This window comes from Mus pahari, chromosome 6 (assembly GCF_900095145.1).
Source record: "Mus pahari chromosome 6, PAHARI_EIJ_v1.1, whole genome shotgun sequence".
Classification (NCBI taxonomy): Eukaryota; Metazoa; Chordata; class Mammalia; order Rodentia; family Muridae; genus Mus; species Mus pahari.
Window position 1 is genome coordinate 86415502 of NC_034595.1, and position 15327 is coordinate 86430828.

The 15327-nt window shown below is 49.5% G+C and overlaps 1 protein-coding gene across 4 annotated transcripts in view; it reads right to left on the minus strand.

Annotated features, from left to right (window-relative positions):
• Positions 1 to 5853: 5853 nt before the first annotated feature.
• The window catches only part of Nipal3 (NIPA like domain containing 3), a 36535-nt gene continuing 27061 nt past the window's right edge, over positions 5854 to 15327 (minus strand). For 2 of the 4 annotated variants that reach the window (XM_029540136.1, XM_029540137.1), the window contains exons 11-12: positions 14383 to 14477; positions 5854 to 9785 (exon numbers count right to left, since the gene is read on the minus strand). In XM_029540136.1, the coding sequence (XP_029395996.1) occupies positions 9586 to 9785; positions 14383 to 14477 (295 nt within the window). In that variant the 3' untranslated portion in view covers positions 5854 to 9585. Of the gene's footprint in view, positions 9786 to 12499; positions 12532 to 14382; positions 14478 to 15327 lie in introns of all 4 variants that reach the window. The other 2 variants (XM_029540138.1, XM_021200458.2) reach the window with 2 other exon arrangements.

Consider the following 15327-nt stretch of genomic DNA (forward strand, 5'->3'; position numbering starts at 1 on the left):
TCACTTTGTAGACCAGGCTGGCCTGGAACTCAGAAATCCGCCTGCCTCTGCCTCCCGGGTGCTGGGATTAAAGGCCTGCGCCACCAGGCCCGGCCGTGAATTGATTTCTAATTATTTTTTTTCCCCCGTGGCTTTAAAGACTCATGCTTGGAAAGACGGCTGAGCCGGTCAAGGTCTTTGCTGCACAAACCTGATAAGTTGAGTCCCCAGAACCTATGTAAAAAGCTGGGTGCAGTAGTGCCCATCTCTTATCCCTGAACTCCCTCAGTGAGGTCGGCGGCGGAAACGGGAGGATCCGCTTGAAGGTTGCGGATGAGCTAACCTGGAGTAGGGCAAGGCAAAAAATATGGGAAACCCTGTCACAGCAAGATGGAAGTCAAGAGCAGACTCCCGACCTTTCCAGGAGCAGTGTGCAGGCACGTGTGTAAGTGCAGGCACACAAATTAAGGCTCCATTTCCCCCAGCACTTCATATAAATAAAATTATATATGGGTATGTATGTGTATCTATATCTATATCTATATATCATATTATATTTCCAGGTTCTCTCTCTCTCTTTCCTTTTTTTAAAAGACAGAGTTTTACTATATAGCCCCTGGTTGGCCTGGACCTCTCTATGTAGTCCAGGCTAGCCTCGAACTTATAGAGGTTCACCTACCTCTCCCACCATGCCTGGCCAGATTGTAGCTTGTGTTTAGTTATTTGTTAACAGAAATGGTTCTGATACATGTAGTTTTATTCTCTAGAACGGAATGCCCAGATATTCATAGTTCCAGCCACTTTTAGGAAAGTTGCCACAGGCGGGAATGGCAATGCCCTCCTGGCATCTCCGTGATTGGGAGGTGGAAGCAGGAAGATTGAAAGTTCAGGGTTACCTGAGACACTGTCCAAAAGCAAAGAGAGTAGAGGACACATGAACTGTTGCAGTCGACCGAGCTGTCCCCAAGTCTCAAGCTGTCCCTGACCTTTTAGTGGAATTTCAGTTTCTTTAGAAACCCAGTTATGCTGTAAGAATGAATATGTTTTTTGTTTTAATCCCAGGTGTGGGATATGGGGCTACTTCAGTTTGTCCACAGCTGTTAACTATGATTGCTTTGTGCTCGAGGGGGGCATGATTTTTGCCAGCTGCAGATAGGATAATTCTGGGGACTCCGGAGAGGGTATAAGTGTGAGAACCCTAAGAGGGCCTATGGTAGTTGCTGCTCCCCTCACCCCCAGGGCTGCCGCCACAGCCACTGCTGCCCCCCCCCAAGCCCCTGATGCTGTTGATTGCTGGATTGTTGACTATTCTGACCACCACAAAGGGTGGTCTTGACCCTAGGAACGAAAGCAGCCTATGGAGGTCTTCGTCCCCTTCACTGTACCTTTCTTTCTCTCCTACCTAGTGTTGGGGCATTGTAAGGTATTCGGGTGGTAGATATAATAAAATAGTAAAAAAAGAAAAAAAATGCCCGAACAGAACCCAACCCTGTGTCACCTAGCTCCACATGGCAGGATGAGATTTTACCTGGCTTCTGTTATCCCAACACCCTGCAAAAGATACATTTCCACCTCCAAGCCTCAGAATCACCCAGGACTCTTGGTATTTTTTAAGATAAAAATGTAATAGTTGGGACTGGTGAGATGGCTCAGTGGGTAAGAGCACCCGACTGCTCTTCCGAAGGTCCGGAGTTCAAAATCCCAGCAACCACATGGTGGCTCATAACCATCCGTAACAAGATCTGATGCCCTCTTCTGGAGTGTCTGAAGACAGCTACAGTGTACTTACATATAATAAATAAATAAGCCGGGTGTGGTGGCGCACGCCTTTAATCCCAGCACTCGGGAGGCAGAGGCAGGCGGATTTCTGAGTTCGAGGCCAGCCTGGTCTACAAAGTGAGTTCCAGGACAGCCAGGGCTATACAGAGAAACCCTGTCTCGAAAAACCAAAAATAATAATAATAATAATAATAATAAATAAATAAATAAATAAATCTTAAAAAAAATTTAATAGTTACCAATCAAGCAGCTTTTAATTAAGAGTTTATATTCCTCTAGAAACTTCCAGAAACAGTTATTGGGGTCTCAAAACCATCTGATGCGGAAGGTGTACGTTTGTTATCTCTGTTAAAATGAGAAATGGCTAGGCTTTAAAAGTAAGAGGTTGAGGGCCAGGGAGGTGGTGCAGCAGGTAAAGTGTCTGCTGCCAGGCTTGGTGACCTGAGTTCGGAACCCACATGGTGGCAGAAGAGAAATGACTCCTGCAGGTTGTCCTCTGGCCCCAAACATGTGCTGCGGCATGGAGGAGTCCCCCCGCCCCGTCCCCCACATACACACACACATATATACACATACACCCACATACACATGCATACAACATACACATATGCACACATACATGCACACACACACCATACACATGTGTGAAATTAATACATAGAAAAATATTAGATTTACTCAGGTGGAACAGATAGGTAACTATATCAACTGGCATAATTATTTAGCTGTTTTTGTTTATTTTTTTGTTACTGGGAATGGAATCCATTGTGCATGCTCTGTCATTGAGCTGCACCCCCCAACCCTAAAGACCTTTAAGTATTTTAAGTAAGTTATTTGGTTTATGCATTGCTGGGGATAGAACTCGGCTCTGTGCATGCTAGGCACAATCAATTGAGTCGCATTGGCTTTAAGTATCAGTTTGACACATACTAGAGGTGTGTGTGTGTGTGTGTGTGTGTGTGTGTGGTGTCTCTGCAACCTCCATGGCCACCAGAGTGATGATCTGTAAGAGGCAAGAAGGTATTTCAGTTCAGTAAGACTAAGTAGCCAGTGTTGTTTCAAACTTCTGAAGTCAGATCCCAAGTGGTTTATTTTAGGCATATTTAAGCACAGCACAACTTGGTGATAGTTTTTCTAGTGGTAATTAACTCAATCCCATGTGCACAATAAGCATGCATAAACCTCCCTGAGGAACAAAGTAAGCTAAATAAAGATTGGACGAGACTACATAGAAACTCTTTGTAAGCCGGGCCTGGTGGCGCAGGCCTTTAATCCTAGCACTCGGGAGGCAGAGGCAGGCGGATTTCTGAGTTCGAGGCCAGCCTGGTCTACCAAGTGAGTTCCAGGACAGCCAGNGCTATACAGAGAAACCCTGTCTCAAAAAACCAAAAAAAAAAAAAAAAAAAAAAGAAACTCTTTGTAGGCCGGAGAGATAGCTCAGAGGTTAAGAGCACTGACTGCTCTTCCAGAGGTCCTGAGTTCAATTCCAGCAACCACATTTAATTGGGGCCAGCTTACAGGGTCAGAGGTTCAGTCCAGTATCATCAAGGTGGGAAGCATGGCAGCATCCAAGCAGGCATGGCACAGGAGGAGCTGAGAGTTCTATGTCTTCATCTGAAGGCTGCTAGCAAAATACTGACTTCTAGGAAGCTAGGATGAGAATCTTAAAGCCCACACCCACAATGATACACCTCTCCATCGAGGCCACACCTTTCAATAATGCCACTATCTGGACCAAGCATATACAAACCATAACAGTATTTATTTGTCAGAGTTCTCTAAAGGAACAGAACTCTTTCTCTCTCTCTCTCTCTCTCTCTCTCTCTCTCTCGCTCTCGCTCTCGCTCTCGCTCTCTCCCTCCCCCATATACATACATATATACATATGGGATTTATTGCAGTAGCTTATAGGCTGTGGTCCAGCTAGTCCAACAATGACTCTCTAGTTATGAAAAGTCCAAGAATCTAACAGTTGTTCAGCCCAGGAGCATATGTCAAAATGCTGAAGAAGCAGGCTCTAATGCCCGTGAAGGAATGGACTTGCCAGTGAAAGCCAGCAGCAGAAGAGAGCAAGCTCGGTGGCAGCCATCTTTACCAGCTGAGCCCTCTTTCACTGGCCCTGAACTGCACTGCCCACCATGCCCAACTTAAGAGGGTCTGGAGTAGTTCAGGCTGGCCTGGAACTTGCTATTGATAACCCCAATCTCCTGACGCCCCAGTCTCTACCTCCCTAATGCTGGGATTGCAGATGTAGCTCCTCATGCTTAGTTTAGGTGGAACTAGGAACCAAACCAAAGGCTTAGTGCTAAGCAAACACACTACCAAACAGGCTGCATCCCCAGACCCATCTAAACATTAAAAAAAAAAAAAAAAAAAAAAAAAAAAAGATCATCGGGCTGGAGAGATGGTTCAGCAGTTAAGAGCACTGACTGCTCTTCCAGAGGTCCTGAGTTCAAATCCCAGCAACCATCTGTAATGAGATCTGACCTCCCTCTTCTGGAGCGTCTGAAAACAGCTACAGTGTACTTACATATAATAAATAAATAAATTTTTTAAAAGATCATTTTTATCTCATATGGATGGGTGTTCGCCTGAATTTTTTCTGTGCACCTCATGGGTGCAGTGCCCTCAGAGGCCAGAAGAGGGTGTTGGATTTTCTGGAATTGGAGTTACCTATGACTGTGAACTGCTGTATGGGTGCTGGGAACTCTTTGAGAGCAGTAAGAGCTCTTAAAACTCGGTGCCTTCTCTCCAGCCACCAGCCCCACATCTTGAACAGCTTGATAGAATTATATTCAGTAACTTTTTGGCAGTGTAATAAGACATGGCTCCCCAGCTTCCTGAGCGTCCCTGGCAGTAGATGTGGCTGGCACTGTAATGCTGTATGGTCAGCACAGGGGCTACCAGCCCAGCTGCATTTCTGGTGCCTTTGGGTTGAGATCAAACACACCTGGGGAGGGGACTTAAACAAGGACTTGGAGGTTTTATTTGTTTCTAACTAGAAAGTAACCTGAGAGAGGAAGGTCTGAGCACTTCTAGAGAGCATCGCTGGGACTTCTGGGAAAGGGAAGGTGCTGTTCTCAGAGCTCCGTGGCCTGCCATCATCCACACCAGGGGCCTGCAGAGAACAACCTGTTCTAGGAATGAACACCTCGTGGCGTCACACTGAGAAAGAGAATTCTGTCTCTCGACCTGTGCTTGCTTTGTATTTACCAGTGGACATTCTGCTTGGTGTGTTTTGAGATTTTTCAAAATTTATTTACTTTATATCTCTATGAGCCCACTGGAGTTGTCTTCAGACACACTAGAAGAGGCATTGGGTCTTGTTAAAGATACTTGTGAGCCACCATGTGGTTGCTGGGAATTGAATTCATGACCTCCTCTGGAAGAGCAGCTAGTGCTCTTAACCACTAAGCCATCTCTCCAGTCCTTGTTTTGAGATTTAATATACCCACAGCAGAACTCTGGGCCTGCTGTGCCAGGCACAATCTTTGTCTACATAAAGCTGAATTTATTCTACAGTGGATGATGGTGGTGGTGGTGGTGGTGATGGAGAGGAGGAAAAAGAGGAAGAAGAGGAGGAGGAAGAAGAAGAGGAGGAGGTGGAGGAGGAGGAAGAAAGAGGAGAGGAAGAAGAATGGGACTAGGGAGTTGTAGTAATTTTAAAGAAATATTTGATATTTGAACCCTTAGTCCCCAGTTGAGTGCTCTTTGAAGAGGTTCTGGAACCTGTAGGAGGTAGAGGCTTGCTAGAAGAAGGGTTTTATACCTGTGCCGCACTTCCTGTTTGCTCTCTCTGCTTCCTGATGTGAAGACTCGCCTTCCTGTCCTTCTGCCATAACCTCCCCACCACGATGGACCATCACCTCTCTAGAGCCATAAGCCAAAATAAATGGACTTGCGTACATTGCTTTGACCACGATTCGTTAGCGCAGTAACAGAAAGGAACTATACAGGGGTGTGGCTCAGTGGTGGCACATTTGGGGGCTAATGAGATGGCTTAGCAGGGAAGGGCACCTGCTGCCAAGCCTAATGACCAGAGTTTGATGCCCAGACCCCACATGAGGAGAGAACTGAACCCCAAAGTCCCTGAACTCCACTCATGGGGCATGCATGTATTCACATGTGTGCACATGCAAAGTACAAAATTAGTTTCTCAGGCACCCTAGCGGTATTTAGAGTGGCCGGCCAGCAGCCACGTGGGGATGACAAGGCAGAAATGACATGGACCATTCTACTAGACAGCTGCTGAAGTATTATCGCAACACAGGACCCGAACTCTGCAAGAACTGCTTGAATTTTTAATTAAATACCGCTTTACAATGTTATCTGCACACAGTATACACACTTTTGCAAAATAACACATGCTGTGTTAGTTTTGACACTTAACAAAATATAAGCATCTACATAGACTATGTTCTAGAGTGACTTCATTTACAGGGTGGTTTCAGTGTCAGTTAGAGTTGGGTCACATTTGAAATCTTCGCGCCTGCAGGGTGGGCCGGGCCCAGTCCTTCTCTGATGGCCATCTGCTTCTGTTCCCATGATACCCGCAAGCTGGCTAGGGCCACTGGAAAGGGAGCCTCCCCTCCCCTGCAGTGCACAGGTCCATGCTCAACCCCACACCCCAGAGCTGAGGGTGAGGGTACCATCAGGCCGCAGCATGGGGTCAGGACTCCCCCTTTGAAAGCAGCAGTTTGCAATCACATCTGTTCTGATGTCTAATCTGGAACCCAACCCACAGAACAGAGATTCGGATCAGGGAGGAAGACAAGCGAACAAATGAAGTTTAACCCATGGTTGATGACGCTGTTGGAGTGCCTTGCGGCTGGGAGAGAGGCCGTGTGGCATTTCACGTGGCCAGGGGAGTTCAGATGGGAGTCAGACGAGGAGTAAGTAGTACATACCTGTAATCCCAGTACTCCAGAGGCAGAGGCAGGAGGATTGAGATTTCAAGACCAGCCTGGGCTACAGACTGAATGCCTGGCTTCAGGGTAAGGGTGGGGAAGAATGGGAGTGGGTGGGTGATGTCAGAACCATGTGGGAAAACAGGGTTGTGGGTAGAAAGTTGGTCTCCCCCTTCCTCATTCTACCAACCGTGCAGCCCTGCTGTGAGCTGACAATCCAATGATCTCTGGGGCCAAGCAGGGCATCTAGGACTGTGGGGGGTGGGGGGAGGACTGTGGCAGGGGGGGGAGGAACTCGGGTCTCCCACTGCCTGACTGCCCTGTCACATCTCCACTCAGGAGTTCAAAGGCCTTTCCGCTCATCCCTCATGGCTCTGTTTGTATGATGGTGACTACTGTCCCCAACCTGAAAGCCATCAAGCTGCCCAGGCCCCAGGAAGCAGTTCCTGGGTGGCACTGCCCACCTCTTCTGCATCACCTGCGGTTACGGTGCACCTGTATCTCAGGCTGACCAGGGCTAAACAGCCCACAGGAGGGGGGAAGGGGCAGAATGAGGCTGGGCGTACATACCATGCCAAAACGATGGGTGCCAGCCAGGGTTTGCCACACGGAAACCTGCTCACTTCTTTGCATACACTGCCCACACCCCAATCCCTACCAGCTCTCAGAACAGAAGCTTTAATTCTTTGTTCTTGGGGGCCTGGCGTCTGACCCCCAAAGGTGACTTCTTACTCCTTCTTTCTCTGATGCCACAGAACAGGAACTCCTTCCCAATAGGTGCTGACCCTGTGACGCTCTTCCTTGTGACTCTTCCGTAGCTCCCGCGTCCTCTGGGATGCTTGCCTCTGCCAGCCAATCACACCTCTTTAATGATTATCTTTGCTGCTAATCTTGTTTTGAGACAGGGTCTCGCTTGGTAGTCCAGGTTAGCCTAGAATTTGCGGCTATCCTCCTGAAGGAAAGAGCGTCTTCCAAGTCACGGGTGTGAGCCACTGTGCTTCAGGTCCATCGACTGTCTTTCGACATTCATCTTTTATCACGTCCCTGGGCTCTTTGGCAACCCTAGCTCCAACCTCTGATTTTCCAGAGCTGCCCATTTCCTTTCGGGGGGAGGGTGTGATCACCCACTTCTCTGATCTTAGCTATATTTCTACCGAGAATGCACGGAAATTGTTTCCAATCTGAACACCTATTGAGTTCAGGGCTTAGCCTTATGGCCACAGCCTCCGTGAGGCTATCTGTGCCTCTCTGCCACACAGCCTGCCTTGCCCAAGGTTCCTGGTGTGTGTGTCCGTTCCCCTGCAGTCCTGGAGGGCACAACCATGTGTAATGCTTGTAGCTTTGTGCGTGAGAGATATATGGTAAAACAGGCCCCAGGACCTCAGCAAAGCACCCGGGGCCGACTGCTGTTGGGCTGAGCTGAAGAGCCCGTTCTCTGTTCCCATTTCAGCCTCAGGCATGCCAGCCGCAATACAGACATGGTCAAGATGAAATACAGAAGTGGTCATAGGCTCTATAGCAGATGGCAGAGTTCTGAAGTCAGAGCACTGTTTGGGTGTGAAGAGGCGTGCCATGGACGGCATATCAAACACTGACCTATTAACACTGCCACTCTCCAGTGGTGTTCACTGGGTAGGGACTGCCACAGGTCCGACAGGTCCATATAGCTTGCCTACAGAGCCCTGAGAGGGTAAGAAACTGGAGGTTTAAACCTTCTGGGCCATGTGGTCCCTTGGGATTTAGTGGCCTGTGAGAAGGCTTCTGAGGGGGTATGCTCTCTGGGGCAGGCTATTGGGTCCCATCCCAGGCCCACTGATCCAGGTCACTCCAGTTGGAGCAAGGAACTTACATTTTAAACAAACTCCTCTGGAATTCTAATGCCTATCAAAGCCTGCAAGCCTTTGCCAGCTACTCTCAAGTGTGCGCATTGGTTGGGGAGTGGGGGGAGAAAGAGGGGGAGGCCACTCACTGGAATAAACAGGAAGAAAGCTTGCAGACCTGTGTGCGAAAATGCCTGTTCTGCCTGAACCAGGCTGTGAACTGAAGCAGCAGCTGAGGCTTAGCTAGCGGGAGGCTAAGGGGAGGACGGGGAGGAGGACTGAAGCGGGTCTGCAGGGAGCTGGATGTACAGGAGGAAGAGTAGCTCACCCTACAGAGAGCTTTGGCACATCCTCTGTAGGGCTGGGCAGGAGAGTCACGGGAACCTTTCTAACTAGCTGGAAACAGAGTGGGCTGAAAGCAGCTGCCCCCTCCCCCCTTGCTCCTGTCCCCCTCTGCCTCTGTTCTCTTGGCTTCTTTGGAGGGAGGAAGCAATGCAATAATCTCTAAGGACTGGAACGAAGCCAGTTTTCAGAAGAGATCCAGCAGACACCGCCAGGTCTTCACAGACGGGCCCAGGTGATGGGAAGGCCCAAGTCCGCCAGCAAGGTACAAGTGACAGCTTTTTCCACGCAGGGTTGGCAAAAGGGACGGCAGTATCCTCAGAGTTACAGAATGGTGAGTGAACTAGGTAGAGCTGAGACATGCGTGCTGGATAGAGGAAGACCAACGGTGGAGGTCGCCACCCTTTTGCTGGATTTGCAAAGAGGGGGCAGACTCACTCTGTCTTGCTTTCACTCTAATGAAATGTATGGAAGCCTGCGACCGTTACCCGATGCTCACTGACTGTCTGTCCAAGGAGGTAAAATGGATTCGACTCCCACTAGCTTAACTGGCCACATAGTCCACTTGGGATTCTGCCCCCACTATTTGAAATGTCCAAAGCCAAGGTCATCGAATGGCTTCTCTGCCCGAGAAACAGGGGCCTCGCAAGGCCATCTTGCACAGAGCTCTCCGTTTGAAACCAGGATACTTGAAAGGCAGTTTGGGCAATGAAGAGTGGAACCATGGGTGACCTCCGGGCAGTGACACCCCAAAGGGATCATTCCTTCTTGGTGTGCTCCAGGACGCGGTAGGGAACCCCAGGGGTGCTCCTGGAGCCGTGCTCCTCCTGCATGACGGGCAGTGTGGCCGGGGTGTAGAGCTCAGAGATGCTGTCGTTGCTTTCCAAGGCTCCGTAGGAAAAAGGGGCTTTGAGGTCAGGCTGGACCGTCGTCCCCTTTGCATGCATGTCCTGCATACCTGAAATGACATCCATGTGCCCAGTCACGGTGTGGGAAGGGACACTGCACTTCCCTCCCTCCCTCTCTCCCACCTCAGGGCCACCAGTGCTCGTGGGCTGATTCCCAGATGCCTTAGATTTAAGAGCAACTACTCGCATGACACCGGAAGAAAGGAGGTGTGTATCCCGGGTGGCAGGTGGGCAGGGCAGAACACCGCGCCTAGGTATGCTAGATGCCACTTTGCTGTGGAATTAACTCAGGAGCCAGAGAATTTGTTTGCTTGTTTGTTTGTTTGTTTTTTCCATCGAGGAAATAAAGAGGGTGGCTTTTGCAGTCTGGATACCCAACACTGGGACGGATAGAGGGAGTGTGCGTTCTTTGACCTTAACACTCCGTATCTATATGCAGGGTGAGGTGTGATTCCCATAGTTTAGGACATACTGATGTTGATTTTAAATTTACACTTAGGGGAAACAAAGCCCCTAGTTTGGTTTTTGTGGGAAGCGGGTGTGGCCGTGGCTGCGGCCTTGTGAGCCAAGATGGCACCCTGGTTCACTGCCAAGCCCCGTTATTCCCTGCTTGATTATTAAAAACCTGATTATGCGCACCTGAGTGATTACGTGCTGCCTGCCTGACGTATAGTGTCATACAGCATGATATTGAGTCACTGGCCTATCAACACCCACCGTGTCTGCGTGCATGGCTCACGTATAGAATGTGCTGAATGCTGATTGGATGATGAGCGATGAGAGACGAATGCAGAGGGTGGAAGGGGAAAAACTGGGTGATCCCAGAATAAAGAAGTAGAAGCTGAGGGAGAAGGAGAAGTAGGAGAAGCTGAGGAGGAGAAGCCGAGGAGAAGCAGAGAAGCACAGGGGAGAAGCTGAACTGCTGTAGAGAACTGGGGTCAGCTGTAGAGAGAATAAAGGAAGCTGCAGCGGGAAGCTGTGGAAGCTGCTCAAACCCTGCCTTGGCGTACGTGTCGTCTTTGTCCCACCTCTGCGGGATGGAGGTCGGGGGCACGTGACAGGTTTTGTTGCTGTTGTTGCTATTGTGTCACTATTGATTTTAGAGATGGGGTCTCACTATGTAACCCTGGCTGCCCTGGAACTTTCTATGGACTTCAGGCTGGCCTTGAACTAATGACCTTGGCCTCCCACATGCTGCACGGTAGGCATGGTCTCCAAGCCTGCTTAACCATTCCTGTAACTGTCTTTTACAATCCTTCCAGGAGGGGCGCCTGATCACTTGGGGGCTAACACCTTTCCTAACTAAATGCCAAGTGTCTCCTGGGAAGGGCTTGACGATTGTCCTCTTACTACCTGACACTTCTCTGCCCCAGGCTAACACTTCTGCTGGAGACCAAGGTAGGCCCAACACAACAGCGGCCAAGGTGTGCCGGGATTTAGATAGCAAAATATCCTATTTCAGACATTCACCCAATTTTGTCTCATCTGATCCTTAAGGCCGTGGAGAAGGACTAGACACAGCTGGAGGCAAGTTCCCAGAGAGCCTTGGGAGCGGTTAAGAGGCAGGGACAGGGTTTAACACAAGGGAGGGTGTTTAAACTCTAAAACCCACGATCTTAATTGCAGTGGTGTACTGTCTCCCTATAGACCGAACTTAATCATTAAACAATGCTAGGGCAGAGAAAAACTACTATCCTCATTTCCTGGATAATAAAACAGGTTCTGAGAGGCAGAGTAGCCTGCCTACATAGGGCTAAAGAGCAGCTGGGGAAGGCCTGTACCTTCCACGTGACAGATTCAATGGATCCAGGGCCAGTTCGAGAGTTCAGGCTGGGACTGCGGCTCCATCAGCGGCGTGCTTGCTTGCCTGCCTGCCTAGCATGCACAAAGCCTTGGGTTGGAACAAGCATCACATACAATTGGGCACAAAGGCACATACCTGTAATCCTAGCATTTGAGAGGTAGAAGCAGGAGGTTCAAAAGTTCAAGGCCATCCTCAGTCATATAGAGAGAGTTCAGAGCCAGCCTGGGCTACATAAGACCCTGTCTCAAAAAAAAAAAAAAAGTCTATGGTTTTGGGCTCAGGGGTGTAGTGGGGCAGGCAAAGGAGTCTGCTGCTCAGGGGAGAGTTAGTGTACATGATTATAGAGTACGGCATAGCTTTGAACTGTGTCAGTACCTCCTGCCTTATCCCACCAGTCCGGACACAAGAGTCTGTGTGTGTGTGTGTGTGTCTGTCTGTCTGCATAGCAAGCATTTTGTGTGCCTTGCCATCTACCTAGCCCCAAAACATCAAAGTTTTTTTTTTTTTGAAAGCAAAATGGAAGCAAAGGCAAAGTTAACCAGGCATCTACCACATCCCAGGCACGGTGTCAGAATCCTTGACACATGCGGCCCACAGCCCAGAACTAAGGAATGAGGATGAGAGGCCTCAACACACTGGACAGTGAGAAGGTGGCGGAGTCTGAATTGGAGTCATGTGAACTTTGTGTGTCCAGCACAGTTGTCTCAGCAGCCAACAGGACAGGGTCTCCGCTCTTCAGAACCTCATTCCCTAATGGTCACGGGGTCCAAGAGCCACACCCCCAAACTGGCCACACAATCCTGGTGTCTAGGATCGGCTGATCTCACCCCCTACTTCCCATGGAAAAATACATCTGTATGTATGTACATAGGAACATGTGTATGGACAGACACACAGTTTATAAACACACGGACACACGGGGACATACACATACTCGCGCACACGGAGTTGACACCTCACCTATCTGGGATTCAGCTATCCAGCGCCCTCATCTATCCGGAACACAGCCGAGAAACAAGGAAATAAGCAGAAAAGGCGTCTGAGCAGCCAGGTTCGACGTTAACACAGTCCACGCACTCACTGTCCAAGCCCTCAACTGCCAGGAGAGACCTCAGGGCCCGACTTAGCCACTCTGTGTTTATCCACGCGTGGCTGAGCTGGGTCAAGAGAAAATGCTGACTTGGGGTTCTCTAGTCCTGCTCAGGCAGGCTGGCCACAGCAAGCAGGGCAGATGACAGCTTTCACGGAGCAAGATAAAACAAACAAACAAACCAGTAAGCGAATGCAGCTGGGGCCGCTTGGCACAGGAGCACGTCAGCCAGGCCTGAGAACACACCTGGGGCGTGGCATCAAAGCCTCAAACCTGGGTCCTATTGCTATGGTGCCCAGGCTGGTCTCGAACTCACAATTGTCCTGCCCCAGCCTCCCAAATGCTGGGATTGCAGATGCATGGCACTAGGGACATTTAAACACTGCCCTTGACTATGCGGTACTTTATGTGGCTGACATGTGCGCTCATGCTTTCTTCACAGATTATGTGACTGAAGAACGTATGGTTGTGTTGTGGAGCAATGTAGGAGACAGTGCAGGCATGCCCTGGCAGCCAGCCTCCTTGGCACACTGCACTTTTAAATAAGAAGCACGGCACGCTGTGCTCCTGAAGTCAGAACACTGAATGCTGAAGTAGCGGGGCTGGAGAGGTGGCTCAGTGGTTAACAGCACCGACTGCTCTTCCAGAGGTCCTGAGTTCAAATCCCAGCCACCACATGGTGGCTCACAACCACCCGTAATGAGATCTGACGCCCTCTTCTGGGGCAAGCAGGTCCTCCCGGAGTGAGCAGAGGTCCTAAATTCAATTCCCAACAACCACATGAAGGCTCCCAACCATCTGTACAGTGTACTCATATTACATAAAGAAATCTCTGAAGCAGCGTGAGTAGCAGGCAGCTGGCCCACAGAGGAGTCTGAATTCTCCATGTCTCCTTTAATGTGCTTCTTCTGCATACAGACCTGGTGGTATGAGCTCTCGCTGTCCAAACTAACCAACCATAGCCAATAGGCTTCTACCATATAAGTCGCTCACATGCATTAAAGCAGACGCTGTTCCCTGAAACCCTCTCTGGGGTGGTTCATCTCCCAGCCCTTTACCAAGCCACAGGCATGGGGGATGCCCCAGAAACAATAGCAGAGAGAGGTCCATCTTAATCTATTTAAAATAAAGACTATTTGGGGCTCACGGGGCAATGTTAGTGGGCAGAATTTACATCAGCCAACCTAACCCAGGCTGGTCCAGTCTTTAACTGTCCACCTCTGAGTTTTTGTGACTCACCACAAGCCCTGCTCCTTCCTATCTTTGAGCTTGTGTTCTCAGTGTGAGCCCTCGGTTCCCTGGAGCAGTCATCCAGGAGTGAGATTATAGTGTTGGAAGTCATTTATGTTATTTTTCTTCCCTGCTGTGAGCTCTCTCTCTCTTTCTCTCTCTCTCTCTCTCTCTCTCTCTCTCTCTCTCTCTCTCTCTCTCTCTCTCTGCAGGCTCGAAGCTTGGTACTGAGGGTTGGAAACACACCCGGTGCGAATCAGGGTTTTTCTGTAGAAGAGCCTCTCTCTGTGTCAGAGACCAGGGAGCTGGCAAGGGGTTCTCAAGGCCGACTGAGATGCCTCAGCCGTCACCTCCTCTTGAAAGAGGAGATTCGAAGAGAGGCAAACCAACAAGGACAGGGCTAGAACTCACACCACAGCACACTTTTCTGCACCTCGCCCAGTGCTGGCAGTCTAGTTTCCGACACCAAGCAGCGGTCATTGGACAGGGGCAGCCGGCAAGATACAAGGCGTTTTATCATTACCTGGCATGGCGTCCATGGAAATATAGGGCTCGAACGGAATGGCCTTCTTCCTGTTTCGAGTGATTAGGAACACGCCCAAGAAGGCGATGAGGCACCTGAAAGAAAGGAGACAGAAGAGGAAGAGGAGAAATGAGGCCAGGAGCAGCCACGAGGAGGGCTCAAGGACGAGTGGCAAAGGGCGGCCGGCTAAAAGGAAGGCTGAGATCGTGGGGCCTGAAAGCAACCAATGAGGAACAGATGCCCCGAGTAATGACAGCCATCGGGTTGGGGGACGGGGGCGGGGTATGTATCCACAGTCTCCACGAGATGGGTTCAGGGTGGATTAGAATCTCCAGGGAAAACCATTTGCAGTGTATGGCTCACCCACTGCCCTTCAGCCAGCATTCTCAGAAGCGTGCCCTTTAGAGAGCTGTGTTTTTCCTTTCCTTCCTTCCTTTCTTTCTTTAAGATTTATTTATTTATTTATTTATTTTATGTATGTGAGTACACTGTAGCTAGCTTCAGGCACACCAGAAGAGGGCATCAGATCCCATTACAGATGGTTGTGAGCCACCATGTGGTGTCTGGGAATTGAACTCAGGACCTCTGGAAGAGCAGTCAGTGCTCTGAACCGCTGGGCCATCTCTCCAGCCCAAAAGCTGTATTTTTGAAACTAAAAACAAATTCTTTATGACTTTATGAGTGCAGTCGGTATACAAGTCTGGCAAAATAAATGAACACTGGGAAGTCCCAGTATCTCCCAGTCCAACTCCCTCAGGAGCTGGAAGCGGGATTGTCCTCAGATGTTCTCCTCCAACTCCTCTGTGACTCTGTGTGTGTGCGTGTGTGCGTGTGTGTGTGTGTGAGAGAGAGAGAGAGAGAGAGAGAGAATGTATGTGTGTGTGTGTGTGTGAGAGAGAGAGAGAGAAAGAGAATGTGTGTGTGTGAGAGAGAGAGAGAGAGAAT